Raw genomic sequence first — 17,296 nt, 5'->3', positions numbered from 1 at the left:
GGACAAACACAAATCTTCAAACTCAGCTATGTGACTGGTGTGCGACCGAAAAAATCCGCCTGGTCCGGGTATCGAACCCGGGACCCGTTTGTCCTTTATCCCTCTTGTTCCCCTTCTCCAGGGATTATTTTCGTAGTTCATATTTCCAGCGAGTTCATTTTTCCAGCTGACAAGCACAATGACAACAAGCGTGTTTTAAAGAACTGTGGAGACGCAAGCCTCACTACCCAAGATTCACGAAATTTTGAAAGTAAAATTTTGCACTCTGTTTGCGTACCTTATTTTCCTGTTCTCCGTTTTACTAATGCTGTTAATATTTTATAACCTTCTCGGAAGAGTATTATGAAACATCAACTCCGTGTCCAAAACGACATCGGGGAAAGGTTTGTAGAGTACATATTGCCAGCTATATCAATGCTGCGTGTATGTAACGGCTCGTTATTCCGACCGAAGATGCTTCCGGGGTATTGCATACCATATGACTGATCGCGATGAAAACTTGGCCAGGGTTCCACGAATCACACATGAATGAGTAATACTGCTGTGAAGACGTCGTTCCAGTAGGCAGCCCTCATTTATTAATTTACTGTATAGCGCCACCAAAGGTGCGGACGTCGTCTGGTGAAGCAGCTCGGTGCAGGCGGTGGTGCTGGCTGCGTATGGCAGTTCACTCATGCCCATCTTTCGCAGCGTACATACTGTTCTCAATCAGTGATTGAGGACCGCAGCATTTTCGCTTCGCTTCACGGTGTCCACAGCGAAGAAAAGTGGCGGTACTGGCAGTATATCCAGAAGCAACATGAGGCTGCAGCAAAAATCCAACGAAGAGGGGAAAAAAAAAGATCGAGGTACACCTAAGCATTCCTTATGAGTTGTGAATGCGAAAGCACGCAAGCCGCTCGTCCGCCCCCTTTTTCGTTTGCTGCGTACTTTTCGTCGCCGGTCAGCGTGTGTGCTTCCTTGGACACGGTGACTTTGGAGGCTCCGTGCCCAGGGGAGCAACGGCGCGCTGATTAGGGTGCCGTGTGTATTAAGGCACTCTAGCGCTGACCCCTGATGGACACGCAGCGCCATGGGGTGAGCGGTCGTGGAAACTGACAAGCGCAGCGGCCAATGGGAGCCCCGTCGACGCGCGCCAGCCAATGGAACCGAAGGATCGAGGAAACTATGTGCCTTTTTCGCACTTCAAACTGATGACGTCAGCTCGCTCCATGACACCAGTTAATGCTTTCGCATTAAAAAAAAAAAAAAGGAGACGATGTACGGCGCAGCGCTCTAGCGGTACTAAGCCTGGCGCCCGCCTTAAACTTTTCGATGGCTATATCATCGTTAAATGCTCACGTCGTCGAACCGTAACTACTGCAGATGAAAGCCAGGTTAACACTTTGAGGTGTAAACTCGGGTTCACTGATCTCAATGACAATTGCTGGATCGCGCTTGCCGCTCCCGCAAGTGAAGCCACCGGACGCAACTCCGCTGGGATACGATTTCCCGTTTTGCTAGCCTTTTGCTGCGGTTTTCCAGCGTGCTGTAGACACGTTGGAAAACTCGTCGAAAACGTGTCGCCGGTGTCGCGGCGTGATCAAAGCTTCCTTGGCACGCCAAGTGATGCATCTTTGTGCCTTCGCACACTTGGATACCGGTCAAGAATTGACGCCGCGCCAAAGTTCTGAACGTGTGTCGCGCGTAGATGCCTTTAGATCATTTATATATATCGGCCACGGAGTTCTGGATCGTCCAGCTGTTCCGGTGAGTTGCTATCAATAAAAGGGGGAGATCTGTACGTGTTCTTATGTGCTATATTAACCATGGCTATGTCCCAAATCTACTCTAATAGATTCCGTGGGAGCACGAATAGGGCAACGTTGTGGAGCCAGGGGGGTTTTCGAAAGCAAAAGTACAAGACGGCGAGAATGAAAATCGTTGAAGCGCGGCCGATATGGTCGTGTGTAATCTGTTGACCAATTACAATTAGGCGAGCCGCGCTCAAACGTCAAGTGCAATTAAGTAGGTTGATAATAAGCCAGCACTGATCAGTGATGAAGAGATGTTGTGCACGGTATTGTGTAAATCATCTAAGGACGAAAAAAAGACGTACCTTCCCCCATCTTCCGTCGCTAGTGGACGCTGGATTAAGCTCGTTCCTAAACCGCGAGGGGAAAAGACGCTGATCCAGAGGCACGAACAGCTTCACGCACATTGCACTCGCGAAACACATACACATGGCGTCGGTTCTTGGTCGGTATCCAAGCGTGCGAAGGCTCAGAGACACGGCACTTCGGCGTGCCAAGGAAGCTTTGAACACGCCGCCAGCCCTTCCTTTCGACGCGTTGTGCCTTTTTCCTGCGACACTGCACTTTCGTAAAATTTTCCACGTGTTCACAACGGCAAGTCTCAACAATACGCAGAGTCTTCAAAAAACTTCTTCGGCGAATGACGACGAACGAGTAGAAAACTTGTCTACAGCACGCTGGAAAACCGCAGCAAAGGCTAGCAGAAAGGGCAAATCGTATCCCAAGCGAGTGAAGTCCGGTGGCTTCACTTGCGCTGCAGCGAACAAGCGGGGAAGCGCGATCCAGCAATTGTCATAGAGATCAGTGCTCGGGTTCGTGAAATATGCCAGCAAAAAGCAGGATACTAGTTGCGAAAAGTTGGCGTCCGGTTGCTAGGTGGACGCTGCCATGTTGAAATTATTCGTTCGAAGAAAAACGAGATTGGTTTGTAAAATCGTGATATCACAAAATCGCTTGGACCCAACCTGCCCTTTGTGGGGCATTTGCCGGTTTTTTCTTAACCTGTCACCGACTATAGCAGACGACGCACGACGCCGGTATCCTGACGATGTCAGCCTCAACACAGCTTTGCTCATCTCGAGACAAACTACGTCATGATTGCGCCGGATATGACGTGCTCTCCGGTGGTTGCTCTCCGAGCGCTTGCCAGAGTGGGCCGTTTTATAACGAAAAATACAGCCATAAGGCTCCAAATACAAATGTGCGATTGTAATTTACAGATATTGTGGATCATATTCAACCTATTTCTGAACGCGGCAAGTATGTTTCATATTTCCTTGTAGTATCCCTTAAAGGGCAACTCCGCTCAATTCCGAAGATTTCGGATAATGAGTGATTTTGCATGAAAAAGCCTACTAAAAGACATTACGTCATTTGGTTCGCAAAAGATGGGGTATATATTCTTAAATCTAATTTTAAACGTGAGCAGAAATCAAAACCGAAACTTCGGTTTTGATTTCTGCTCATTTCAAAACCGAAACTCCCCGATAGGATGCAGGTTGCTAAAGTTTCCGTTCTTTGTAAAGGGGTGGAGAGGAATGATCTGAGTAACTACTGTCCGATTTCCATCCTTTCTATTTTTTCAAAGCCCATTGAAAAAATCACGTGCTCTCGACTTTTCGATTTTCTGGGCAAATACTCCTTGTTGACGGAATCGCAATTCGGTTTTAGGCTACATAGATCCACAGAAACAGCTTTACCAGTACAGAACAAATTAATATTAGAAAATTTTGAAAATAAACTTTTTTACTTCAGGGATTTTCATTGATTTTAGCAAAACACTCGATTGAATAAACCGCCAGACTCTTCTTGACAAGCTAAAATGTTACGGTATACGTGGTATTATTCCCTTATCACTTCTTGCGTCCTACCTACAATATCGCCACCAATATGTTCAGACTGGAAACTCGTCATCCAACATGCAGCGCATTTTCTCTGTGGTTCTACATGGAAGCATATTAGGTCCCCTGTTGTTTATTATGTACATTAATGATATTACAAAGATAGAAACTTCCGCCAAGCTGATTATGTATGCAGGTGATACCAGCATCTTTTTTTTTTCTGACTCAAGAGAAGACATACTCACTTCCAAAGAAAACTATTATTTAAGCAAAATTTAAAACACTGGTTCACCATAAAGTCTCTGTCTATAAACCTGTCCAAAACAAAAGCAGTCATTTTTAAATGTCCAGGATCACGGATCGCATTGTCCAGTGATTTGTACTTTGGGCCAAATATAGTAGAATGTGTTGACAGCGTAAAGACCCTCGACGTTGTGTTCTCAGAACACATGTCGTGGAATTCCAATGTTTCTTACATACATAAAAAAAAAACTTTGTAAAGTAGTAGGAATAATGAACAAGTATAAGAAAGTATTTCCTGTAACTATAAAAAAATTAATATATAATTCCCCTTTTCATTCAATTCTTTGTTATTTGCCATCGAATCTGAGGGACAACATCAATAAGTAACTTTGACAGGTTGAGGTTAATGAAAAAAAAAAGCAATAAGGATAATTGAAAATGTCCCACGTGATTATAGTTCTCTTCCTTTATTTATAAAGCATAAAATACTTGACGTATCTAACATGGACTCTAATAGATTAACTGTCACATATAATCGTGCCTTAAGAGAACGTATCACTGTGATTTTCGACCTCGCTAAACTTGAAAATAATGTATCATTATATCCCTCACGTCATTGGCATCCATGGCGAATCCCATCATCTAGAACTAATTTTGGCTTCCAGAGGCTGAGTTAGAGATTACCGTCACTGTTAAACACCTTATATTCCGAAGAAGTTGATTCACCTTCATTAAATGCCCATGCAACTCAGACTTTCTTATATTGAGTAAAAATGTTTGTTTTATGTTTATTATATCTTCTACTTCAGTTTGTTTTGAAGCGCAACCTATTTTCAATGACATTTATTTTATATGACATCTTATATAAGTTATCTTTATTGTGTTTTTCTTTCGTGTCTGGAGGTCAGTGTTGGTCAACTTTCATTAAATGTCCGTAAAATTTAAACTTTCCTGTAATAAAAAGAATCTTTCTCTTATGTTTGTCATATCTATCTATTTCAAGTGTATTCAGATGACACTTATTATATTGCTAAATGTCATGTTACGTAAGTTATTTTCACTGTGTTTTTTGTGTGTGTGTTTTTGATGACAGTGCCATCACTCACCCTCACACTAACCTAAGGCCCTCACTCACCCTCACAGCTACACTTACCCTCAGCCCCTCAATCACCTTCAGCCCTTCACTCACCCTCACTGAACCTCCAGCCCCTCACGCATTTATGTTCCCTCACGCCCCTCACGCACTCACCCCCCTCACGCCCCTCACGCACTCATGGCGCTCACGCACTCACCGTCCTCACGGACCTCACGCACTCACGCCCCTCACGCACTCGCCGCTCTCACGCCCCTCACTGCCCTCACGGTCCTCACGCACTCATGACCCTCACGCCCCTATCGCAGTCACCGCCCTCATGGCCCTCACACACTCATGGCCCTCACGCACTCACGACCCTCACGCACACATGGCCCTCACGCACTGACCACCCTCACTGCCCTCACACGCACTAATGGCCCTCACGCCCCTCACGCACTCACCGCGCTTACGCTCGTCACGCACTCATGGCCCTCACGCTCCTCAGGCCCCTCACGCACTCACCGCCCTCACGGCATTCAGGCACTCATACTCCTCACGCAGTCATGGTCCTCACAGCCCTCACAGCCCTCACACCTCTCACAATCCTCACTCACTCTCACACTCATGAATTTTCTTGGTTCAGAAACTCACTCACCTTCACCCCACCTGTGAAGATGAGGGTGAGTGAGGGTGAGTCAGTGCCCTCATGAGTGAGGTTTGCCGAGGAATGCCAGCACCTCCTAAACAGCTTTAAAGTCTGCGCGTTACGTCACTTGATGTCACGTCCAGGAGGCCGGCAGGGGCGCTGATTCATGGGTACCAGTGCCGCGTCAGCGTTCGCGTGGGACTGTGATAGAAAACGAGCCCCACGGCGAACGCTGACGCGACACTCGCATCCAATCAGCGCCCGTGCCGGCGTCCCGGACGTGACGTCATGTGACGTAACGCGCAGGCTTTGCTGTCTACGAGGGTATGCACTCCGGACTCCAATTTTCGGTATTTCAAAAAGAAGGACCGTAGTGCGTTCGCAATTACGTTAAAAAAAGAACATGTTTTACGAATGTCGTTACTAGATATTATAGAAATGTCGCTACAAATCTTCTAAATATAATAATTTTTGACGTCGAAAAAAAAAAAAAAGAAAAGAATCGAGGAGGTAAGAAGAGGGAGAGATGAGCGCCCAAAATAAGAAGGCGCGCGGACGTGGGAAACGTGTCGACAGCCACGCGTTCTGCTGTTCGCATTTCATTGGAACCCATGTATTGCGATTGCGATACATGCATTATCACAATCGCAATACATGCATCGCGATTGCGATAAGCATTCCTTCATAAAATAATTTATTTTAGCTATGACTTCGTTTACTGATTTAATGATCATCCGTTTTGCAGGAATGAGGAAAGTTCTGTGTTTTAACAGAGATCTTACTTTGCTACTTTGCTTATTCACCATAGATGTTTGGGATATGGATAACAGTGAAGCTCTGTTTCCTTAGAGATAACAGTACGTTTCATAAAATGTTTTAGGCTGTTTTGTTGTGATGGCGATACGAAGAGGCTGTATATCTTCGTATCGCGATATCACACGCAACGTCAGTGCTTGGAGGCATTGTTATATAATTTTACTGCCTTGAAACACGCAAGAAGAGCAACATAATCGTAAGAGATCTGAGGAAATAAGCATGAGTGATAAGGTTATTGAATGCACAGTGCCAAAGACGCTCATATTGGCCGAGGAGCGCTTTCAGTACGATGAAGAGCGATCTTAGTACGACTGGTTTTAACGACCCTTTCGAAGCTTTGAAACGGTCCAAAATGGCGATCACCATGGCAACCGACAGCGATGAGCCAATCCTTTGAGAGGTTTTGCCGTCTATATGTTGGTATTTGTTTGTGTCCGGCTAGCAGGTAGGAAGGCAATGGCGACTTTTCAAGATCCAGTGACTTTAGGTCATTCTGGCCTCCTTATCGTTTACGATCGGGGTAAGAGTGTACGCGAATCTCCTAGGAATCTAGTTGAACGGAGAGGCGTATCTTCTCGATCATGCACGCGGCAGTATTACGCGGAATACATCCTGTGGCGCCCTTTTCACACTAAGAGGGTGTACATGTTGAACTCGCCACAAGTCTTCATATACATGACCTAGGCTGGCATCACTCCAGCTGCCATTGTGGTGACAATGTATACTAGCAATCACCGAATTTTCTTCTTCTTTTTTTTTTTTTTCTAGTGAAGAATTTAGGCAGGAATGAACGCCGGCATAGGTGCGACGACGTCACGGGCAAACCAAGTAAATTTCCCCTCTCTCTCTCTCTCTATTCCTGTGCACGAGAATAAGACAGGCTTCGTATTGACACCAGAAGAACGAGTCCATGTTTATTTCACACAGTTCCGTTTCATCGGTTCGCCTTCCATACTCCCTTTTTTTTTTATTTTTTACAATCTATATCTCTCCGAAGGCACCAAACATTCATGTCGTTACAGAACGCACATGTGTTAGAAGGCTCTCGCGCGTCGAATGGGGGAGGGGGGGGGGGGGGGGGTTCTGCAACACCGAACATAAATAGTATGCTGTCACAACAAAGCGCACAGGAGCACGGAAAAGGATGTAAGCAGACTACAAAGTGCACAACCACGTAGCTTGAAACTATAGCGCGGAACAGCGACGTAACAACCCACGGAGGCACAAAGATAGCTAGTTAACAGAACTAGTTTGCCCAAAAAACTATACACCAGACCGGTTCACGGATTGCGCGCGAGTGCATTGGTCCGAGTCTTTTCTTCTATTGCTCAGGCGTGCACCCGATACTAGGGTGCCTGGAGCGCGTCTCCGACCGGTGTGTTTAGCGTTCTATGCCCCCGATGTGGCAACAAATGACGTCGCAAAAAGCCGGAGTGTCAAACTCTCGGATGTCGCGATCCTGGCGGTTGGTGGCGACAAATGACGTCACAAAAAGCCGGAGTGTCAAACTCTCGGATGTCGCGATCCTGGCGGTTGGTGGCGACAAATGACGTCGCAAAAAGCCGGAGTGTTGTGCTCTCGGATGTCGCGATCCTGGCGGTTTGTCGTACAAGTTCCGGCAAAAAGCACGAGCGAACGCCAGTGTCGCTGTCGTCGCGGCGTCCCAACACCTGGCTGCCGAAGCTTCCGTGGCCTTGTCAAGCTGGAGAGCGACCTGCAGCGGAACAGGCGTCTGCTACATCCATCACCGCTGCTGTGACGCCACCAGGATCGCGACCGGCGACAGCATGACACTCCTATGACGTCACCAGGTGGAAATCGAGGGACCACCGTCGTGTACGCGGTGAACACACCATTCGGAGACGCGTTCCTGGCACCACGCGGATACTGTATGTCTCCGCCAAATATGCTACAAATATATTACACACCGGAAAAGGAATGCGTGTGAAGTCAAGGCCGGTTCACACATTTGCGCTCGAGTGTCGCCGACTGCGTTCCAACCGCTTGCGGCTGCTTACGGCAAGAGAACGAACTGGCGCCATCTGTTGCGTAGCTCTGGAACACTTATTTTTCCAGAAAAAGACTGAATGGTTTGCACTTTTCGCCAGACCGCATCTACGCGTTATCTTTGAGAAATAGTCGCTCGTAACATTGTCAGAATTATTTGAAGTTCATTGCGAAAGAATGATGAGTAAAACAGTTGGGAACTATATGGAGGATGGAGGTGTTTCAGAGACATCCGATGGATGGCGTCAGTGTGGTCTCCCGACGGTTGGTGGAGGAAGATCCGCCTCAGGGGGCATTGAGACTTCCACACCCCCGGGCTTGGGCATGAACCTGGTTCGAACCCGCCCCTTTTCAAAGGAAAAGAGCCGGAGCCGCGTAAATCATCATCATCATCGTCGTCGTCGTAAGCGGAAACCAGTGACTGGTACGCACTCGGTGCCACTCGAACGCAAATGCGGGAGTCAGCCTTGATCGTCTTCCCTGATTTGACGCACAATTCACGATCATAAGTGTAGCAGTTGTTGAGGACTGAGTGAGTGCAATGGATCACGCACCAAGGTATGAAGGGGATAGCTTTGAGACCCAGCTCAAACGACTAGATTTTTTTTGTGTTTGTGAATTGTTTGAGGCGTTTGCGCACATTTATAGAGTGCCCCAGTCGTGCGAGGTATAATACTGGCTGGCATTGAAGGAGTGCCACAGCAGTTTCCTCTGCGCGTGCATGCACACGTACACACAAGACGACGATCTTGTTTTGCCAGCAGTTGCGACAAATGGAAAAGAAAGGAACTCCTATAGCATCAGCTTCCCGAACCGCATGCTGTAATGAACAGTTGTCGCAAATTCTGCCACAGTAGAAAAGAAAGCGTTCGGCGAGTCATTAGGGGCGTACAACATTGCTAGAATTGTAACAAAACATAATTTCACCTGGTGTGTAAGAGATAAAATGTATCTGTATTCCAGGAATTAAAACGAATATCATTGAAGAAGTTGAAACTCATCGGATATAAAGAACGACGGATTCATATTAATAGGTTCTACAATGTCAGCCACTGAGCTCAACCTTGATACGTTTCTAACGATGCCAGGAGACTGAGCGGTTGAACGTAATAAAACGCAGCATAGAACCAGAAGAATCAGGAGTTTCATTACAAAATACTCATAACTAAAATAATGAGTTGTTCTATGTAATAAAATATAAATGACCACGTAAGATAAAGAAAACTTGCTTGTTTATTGCGATATTGCGTTGTTTTTTGTTTTGTTTAATGTATCCTTGTTTGTTCTTCAGAACTCGAATAGTTGAAAAACAAACGCGTCTTTGGTTCGCGAACAACGTTAGCACATCAAAGTTAAAATCAATACTCGCTTCGTCTTAATCCATCGAACCCTTTGTTGCATATAATATATATATATATATAGATTGACTATAATTAGCGACAACAAGAGGCACTATATGTGCAGGCAACGAAACAAACAGCAAGATAGTGGATGCTCGATCGCTATGTGCTTTTTTTTTATCTCTCCGCAAGTACTATACCGTGAAATAGCTGACACGCTTGACTCGCTGAAAAAGCTCTCTTCAGTCAATCTGAAACTTCAAGATTGAGGTTTCTTGGGAGACTGACATGAACTCGCCTACAAGGGTCGTTTCTTGCATATTAGATGTGGTAAAGGACATGATTGACATTGCAAAATAAGTTGTACATGAAAAAAAAAAAAGAAAACTGAACACGCGCCACACAACGCACTGTCTTCAGCATCTCGGCTTATAGTCAGTGTGAGTATACAACAATTCGAGTTAAAAGCCTACGTTGGCGTTTTGAGACACCTGTGCTGTTGGAACACTTGGCATGTCTTCGTTAGACACAAATCCCCCGAAAGCAGCTCGCATCTCTTCTCAATCCTTCTCTTCGCGAAAGTCACCTCTTCATTTCGGAAACCCGGCATCCACCGAGGATTAAATGCCCGTTTCGTTGACCTTTCATACACCCTGATGGGTGCAAACAAGGCCGCTACTCTCTATTTACACCCGACCCTCCTCTAGATGGGGACCGTGCAACTATTCCGAAAGTGTGTAAGGCGTTGGGTTTACACCCTTTCGGCTGCGCTCACCTCAGCAGGCAGTAAAATGTGAGACGTACAAACTTCATTGGTCAGCGATGGACACTTCAAAGGACTAAAGTATGCCTACATTTGTCTTATCTAGTGGAAATCCCTCTGGAAGGACGTGTAAGAGTAAGTACAAGGACTGTGCATGTGACACTTTTCTTAATCTCATTTCATCGTCAGTTTTTTTTTATTTACATCACGCTGTAGTGTTTTCTTTATGTATTGCAAACAAACCTAATTGATCCTAGCTTATTTAAATTAATTTAAAATCTCGAGAAAAAAACCTTTGGCGATCTGTTTTTATCTTGTTATTGCGAGCTGTACCTTCTGTCGCGGGGACTAAGTATATCATCTCAGCGCGCGTCATTGAACACTGAATTCACGTTTCACCGAGAATCTTGGAACACATAAAGGGGTTCGATCCCGACAAACACGCAAACACTAACAGCACGGCCATCAAAATGAAGTCGCTAAACCGACAACAAAGATCACAGCAAAATGTGTCGAAGACCCGGATGAAAAGTTGCCGGCAGACTCCTCCAATGGACGTCGCAAACTCCGTGACACAATGAAAGGGCGAGTGCGGGGAATAAAAACAATAACGTGACAATGTTACACCAATCATAACGTCTCTCCGGGCTTCATCTTTGCAACGGACGACCTTAGCCAGAGCCACCTATTTAGTTACGCTTCCGAGTATCAGCACTTCGGCCATTTTGGTTCTTAAATATCTTTGTTTCCAGTTATCTGGAGCTTTATCTGAAATCGCGGGAAACGGTTTTTTGTCTTATAGAACTGTGCGAACAGTCCTCGGCAAAACGGTCCGCGAGCATAACAATATGGCCTGAGCTTTCCAACGCCGTAACTCGAGCTCAAAAAGTCGCATTGTCGAATTATAATAATCACCAATGGCGTCCGCTCTGCACCAAGTACCAAAATGGCGGTGCCCAGAGAAAGAGCGTGAAGCGGAGTGCCGATACTCTAAGCCTATTTAGTGGCTCTAACCGTAGCCTAAAAGAGCCTCGAGATATTGACACAAAATTCTACAATCGTCATCGAACACATCCAGTCTTCGACTTAATATTCAGTAAGTACCTTTATGAGTATTTCATCAACAATTACCTAGAAATTGCCTACTATTTTTTCTAATCGAAATAATAAAAAAAGAAAAAAAAAAAAACTAAGATGTATTTTACCGAACTTAGCGATGATTAAAAATATGCACTTAACCGACCCAAACAAAATGGCAGTATCGACTTGCCTGCGAGCAAATCGATAAAATTCGATTGGAGATAGATGTCTCAATCGATTCATAAATGACTTACGTTCGCTCATTGCATTGTTTCAACAGTCGCGATCCATTTGTGAAAAAAAAAAAGTGTTAATACAGCAAGCTGCTCGGATACACGGCAAGAAACCAGCTATATACGCCGACGAAGTGCAGAAAGACTCCAAATATTTAACCCTCAAAAGATATGTCAGATTTGGTGACTCTGACGTCCTATATCCGCTGGCAACAAACGGCCAGGTTGTGTAGAGAAACTCACTTCATCCCTTCCGTCCGCACATCAGTGTAAAGTTCAGTCACGTTGTTCTACATCACTTGTCACAACTCATTTCGAGGAAAGGATGACTGCGCATCCGACTAAGCCATTTCGATTACTATATAACCACAAAAAGACAGTGTGCATGTCACAATGGAGTCGACTAAAATCACTAGACGCCTTCACCCTCAGTCTCGGAAAAATCCGACTCTTCTCCAGGCGATGCTGACGGAAAATGCTGCAGCCTGATTGGTCGAAGCCTCAAACGCCATGCTCCCGTGGCGCCATCTAGTTCTATATCACGAAACTAGTCTGTCGGGTGTTGGCTTCGCGTCACATGACGTAAAAATGTATCGAGTGGGTTGTCATGTTGAGACCTGTTCGAACCCCGAAGAAGAGGCGAGTGTCTCTGCTCTGGAGTTTGATAACAGTGGCTCCGAAGCGTGACCAAAGGAACCACGGCTGGAAGGGGTGTAGCCGATGCCGTCGGCTGTGCTCAGACGCGGGAGTCTCGAGAGTGAGAAGGCAGGAACCAGCAGAAGTCTTCCTTTCATCTACCCTGGACGGGCCTGTGTCACAGGATAGGAGGAAGGAAGGTGCCGGAGTCTTCCAGGGGGTCTTCGCGACTACGCCGACTGCTGCTAGCGGCACGGTTGCTCGAAGCTCCACTTGGCAGTACAGCTGCAAAAATAGAAAACAATATATTATTACATTAGAGTTGTGGAACGTGGGGCAGCGAAATGGCAAATCCCGTTTTACGCTCAGTCTCTTCTTTTCCTCCTTCGCCAATGTCGCAGTCGGGGATAGGATGGTACCAGGAGGTATTATCTTCTTTGCAGATAAGAAGGGGGCTGTGCGTCGGTCTTTGCACACGCAATAGGCATGCCTAGAATAAGCCTAAGCACGTCAAGGGGGTCGGCGGCTTGTATGTTTTATGTTTCAATTAGGAGTTCGAACCATATAAAAATAAATATACATAGGCAGAGTGCAAAAAGATGTCCTAAAAATGGGCACACGAATGGATAAATACGCAACGGTCTTTCTCGCTTTTGTGTCTCCAATATAATTTGATTTGAAAGTGTCATCCCTCACCCTATCTCTTAATTTAGAAGTGATGGTTCGGGTCATATTAAATTTATGTAGAAAAAAAATATATATATGTGAAAGCCATGTTTTTGGGAGGAGCATTCAGCTATATTTTAACGCTGTAGCTATTTATTGTTTTCTTTTCTTTTCCCCGGAAATATCAAATTTTGACGTTCGAGGCGTAGAAATTGTCAGGGTTTCACAATGGTACTTTGCACAGCTACTAATTTTACACCGAGACATGCATGTAGTAATCATTTTTCCTACTTATTTTATGAAAGGATTATAACATGTACACCTAATATAAAAACATTACAATAAAAAAATACATAAAAATGATACGAAACATGTTTAGTAAACACGTTTTAAGGACACATTCACAATTAATTACCTACAAACTACTTCATGTAAAATGGCGCTAAATTTAGCTAAATGAGCACCTTTAGTTGCATTTTACGAATAGTATATAAAAATATGCACAGCCATTGCCGTAGTGATGTTATTATAGCAGAAACGCAAGTGATTTCTCTACATGTGGCAACATTGCACGTCAATACTTAAGAAAAGAAAGCTCAATTTTTTTTAAACTTTTATAGATTGTTTGCGGTATCTTGACCTAACTTGTAATGGCAAAACACCAAAAAACTCAGAAAAAAAAAAAACAAAGACAAATGTTTGCTTAAATTGAGCTAGCTTGGCATAGTTTAGGGCATTTGCCGCATGAGTGAAAGGATACCTTAAATGTGATTAATTACAAACTTAATTACTAAACGTAATTATTTGCCTAATTATATAAAACACTGTTCTCTTCACCTAAATTTTCCTTTTGGCAGGGACCAATGCTACATCAGCCTTTTTTTCTGTGCGATGCATAGTTTTCACAGGAACGATTTGGCCCGCGTTTCGTGAAGCACTACACGCATAGGTGTGTAGCCGAGCGGCTTTTCCAAAGTACATGCCTTTCATCTAGTAGTATTATATTTTACAGAAATAAATAAAATATTACCGAGAGTGTCATTGCATGAACTGACATGGAAACACCCAACCACAAAACCCTTGTAGTTATCAACTTCTATCTGTATTCCAGAGTACAGTACGCATCGATACCTAGAACTGGTAAGCTGGTTTGTTTGCCGTCACACAATGTTCAACGCCAAGATACCGACTTTTCAGGCACTACACTTCCCTTGTCTTGTTTTCACGTTGACAGACGGTCCGCGCGTGCGGGCTTTGTGTTTTGCGATAATGAGCTGCGCATACAGTTGCCAACTGTCGGCAGCCGTGGCGTTCGCCGAGTCCTTCGTAAGCAAAAGGCCCAGGGGGAAAGGAGAGAGGGAGGGGGATATTTGGCGGCAATGGAATGGGACACCAATATAAAGCTAAGCTAGGGACTGCACGAGTTTCTACACCCTACGATAAAGCAGCACCGCTTTACACCCTTTGTCCGTTCTAGAAAACGTCTCTTTGGAACCGTATCGTGCGGCAAAGCCCAATGAAGACAAGCTAGCTCAATTTGAGTGAAGGTTTGTTGTCGTTTTACAGCGGAGCTGTTAATGACTCGTAGGTGGGGTTTTTTCGTGTCCGTCGACAGAAAACCCACGCGCGTGCCTTATCGCCGTTCGCGCACGCCTCAACATTTATGATGTGGTTTTGACGTCTGTTTCAATAAGAAAACCACAAAACATGTGTCAAAACCACGTGATAGATTATAACGCACGCGCCAAAGAGGATAACCACGTAGCGCTCCCCGCATGCGCTTCGCGGTAAAGATTGGGGTTGCATAAGCTGCCACGGCAACGGCAGGGTACGAAGTCTTTCATATATAAAACAGTTTTAGTGCAGTGCATTTACTTTTTTTTTCCTCAGTCATCTGGTATAGACCCTTTTGCTGTTTACAAACATGAACTGACGCTTGCGTCCCAAGCGACTTCCGGTCGCACCGTCTTTGCAAGCCTGTTGAGCTTGCATATGTCACTTGTGCTAGAAAGCATAAATGCTACACGGACAACAAAGTTGGAGCTTTAACGAGGGCCTTGGGCTGTACAATATTGCATCCTGGAGGAGGCAAGTTGGTTTACAAGAATACTGGTAACATTTTACCAGATCTCGCTCTCCTTCGTTCTTTTGGCGATCACTTGAAGAATTGGTAGTTAAACGTTTCATCTACATTTCAAGCAGCGGTGTTAATGTGGCCTTTGTTCATTCTTTTTATAAACCGGAAGTTATCCGGCACGTCAAAGACTGGAGCACCGCCTGGTGGCGTTTGACATAAAAAGGGTTTATAGTGCAGTAGGCAATCGTTGCAGGTGATACCACAGCTTCGCTGTCCAACCACCTTCGCAGCGTGGATTGGAGCCTTAATTCTTTTCTCTTAACGAGGTCATGTATTAATCAATGTTATGCCATCACAAGTTAATTCAAGACACTGCAAATGATTAAGGAGAGTTTAAAATAAACAAAGGATGGTGAGCTTTAAATATTGAGGCGCAACATTTTGAGAAATCAGCTGCATTTCTGAATTAATAACACGACTACCATATGGCTAAGCATTACTTTTTATCTATTCGTAAGATGCACTTAAAGATGCTCATTTTTATTAATGTTTTATTATTTTATATGAAGTCGTTTGTTGGTAAATAATTTCTAAACATGGTCTCTGAAATCTGTTTACTTGACGTGTTTCGTAGCTCTTTTTTTTTTTTGCATACAAACCTTTTATTTTACTTTTTAATATTATGTGCAGATGTTGTAAACCTTTCATAAAATAAGTAGGAAATATCATTACTACGTGCATGCTTTGGTGTGAAACTGACAGTTGTGCAAATTACCATAGTGAAACCTTGCCAATCTCCATGCCTTGAGCTTCGAAACCTCATATCTCCGGAAGAAGATTAATTACGGCGTTCATACTTGGCCGAATAATCCTCCCAAGAACATGGCTTTCACGTATGTATCTTTTACATAAATATAAAAAAAAAATATGACCCGGACCATCATTGTACGAGCTGACGCGGAAACACTCAGTAGGGACCTGCAACATTCGACGTGCGTACCGTGTCATTCACCCTCGCGTTACGACGCGCGGCCGTAAAATCCCGAATGAACGCCCATCCACTGACGGTGAAGAGGAAAAAAAAAAGGAAAATATGAGGTGGGCGATCTTTTGAGGGTGGGCGTTCGTTAGGAGTTTTACGGTATGTGTTTCTCAAGCATTGGGGCTGTGACGTTTTGGAGTCGCCTTCACTAAACGCTAATGCCCCAGTCACACTTCAGCGAGAAACAAAGAAAAGCTATACACCGACAAGCCTCAAACAGGTGCAGCATTCACGCAATGGTACTTTTGGCGGGTTTGCCGTCTGTCGGGGCTCGTGACGTAAGCACAAGCGATTGCATTGCCACAGATAACTTCGAGTGCATGCTGCACATGTTTGACCCTTGTTGGTGTCGGTTGTTTCTATTTGTCGCTCTAGTGGGACTCTGGCACAAGGATCCCTCACCCAAGAACTTCGGCTCTCCTATATTGAAAACTATTCGAACAGACTCACGAGATTCCTCTGAAGAAGCGCTCGTGTCACAACTCGACGTCGTCGTTTTCCGTTGGTCTTTCAATTTCTGCTCGGAGGGCTTCGTGCACTTGTAGACCTTGTACGATACCGAGCTGGACACGGTGCCTGGGAAAAAATGAGGGCGCCATTTATTGCACATTTAAATGCCAAGTTCGCACCGTAAAGCCCTACTGGCGCAATCATAGAGCAAGTATATAAGAGTATCCAGGGGCATATTTTACTCTTGTTAAGACTCGGACACTTTGCAATATTCCGTGGCAACGAAAGTATGCTCGACGTTGGGCGATATCAGGCTTAGTACTGCAGTGTGAAATTGAAGTCTCATATTTTGTGAAGGACAGACTTCGTAGTGAATGTGCCACGTTAAAACGTCTCACACGGTTTTAAGATAAATGCTGAGAAAGTCAAATTTCACCATCAAATGTCAATTCAGTTTTTCTGGATTGGGTCAGAAAAGTAATCGCCAAGATACCACGCAATACCGGATGCGTACAAAACTGGTTGTTTATAAACAAGCGTATCTACCGATAGAGCTATCGTCGCTGTGCTGCGTATGCGCAGAAACCC

At 44.8% G+C, this 17,296-nt stretch overlaps 1 protein-coding gene across 1 annotated transcript in view; it reads right to left on the bottom strand.

Moving 5' to 3' along the window:
• Positions 1-9,498: 9,498 nt before the first annotated feature.
• Positions 9,499-17,296, bottom strand: part of LOC120842830 (dual specificity tyrosine-phosphorylation-regulated kinase 4) — a 34,883-nt gene continuing 27,085 nt past the window's right edge. The window contains exons 12-13 of the mRNA XM_040214015.3: positions 16,709-16,834; positions 9,499-12,758 (exon numbers count right to left, since the gene is read on the bottom strand). Coding sequence (XP_040069949.3) covers positions 12,652-12,758; positions 16,709-16,834 — 233 coding nt within the window. The 3' untranslated portion in view covers positions 9,499-12,651. The remainder of the gene's footprint in view (positions 12,759-16,708; positions 16,835-17,296) is intronic.

The sequence above is a fragment of the Ixodes scapularis genome, unplaced genomic scaffold (assembly GCF_016920785.2).
Source record: "Ixodes scapularis isolate PalLabHiFi unplaced genomic scaffold, ASM1692078v2 PGA_scaffold7__128_contigs__length_106722199, whole genome shotgun sequence".
Taxonomy (NCBI): Eukaryota; Metazoa; Arthropoda; class Arachnida; order Ixodida; family Ixodidae; genus Ixodes; species Ixodes scapularis.
Note: the sequence above shows the minus strand (reverse complement) of the source record. Positions and strands in the feature narration are given on the sequence as shown.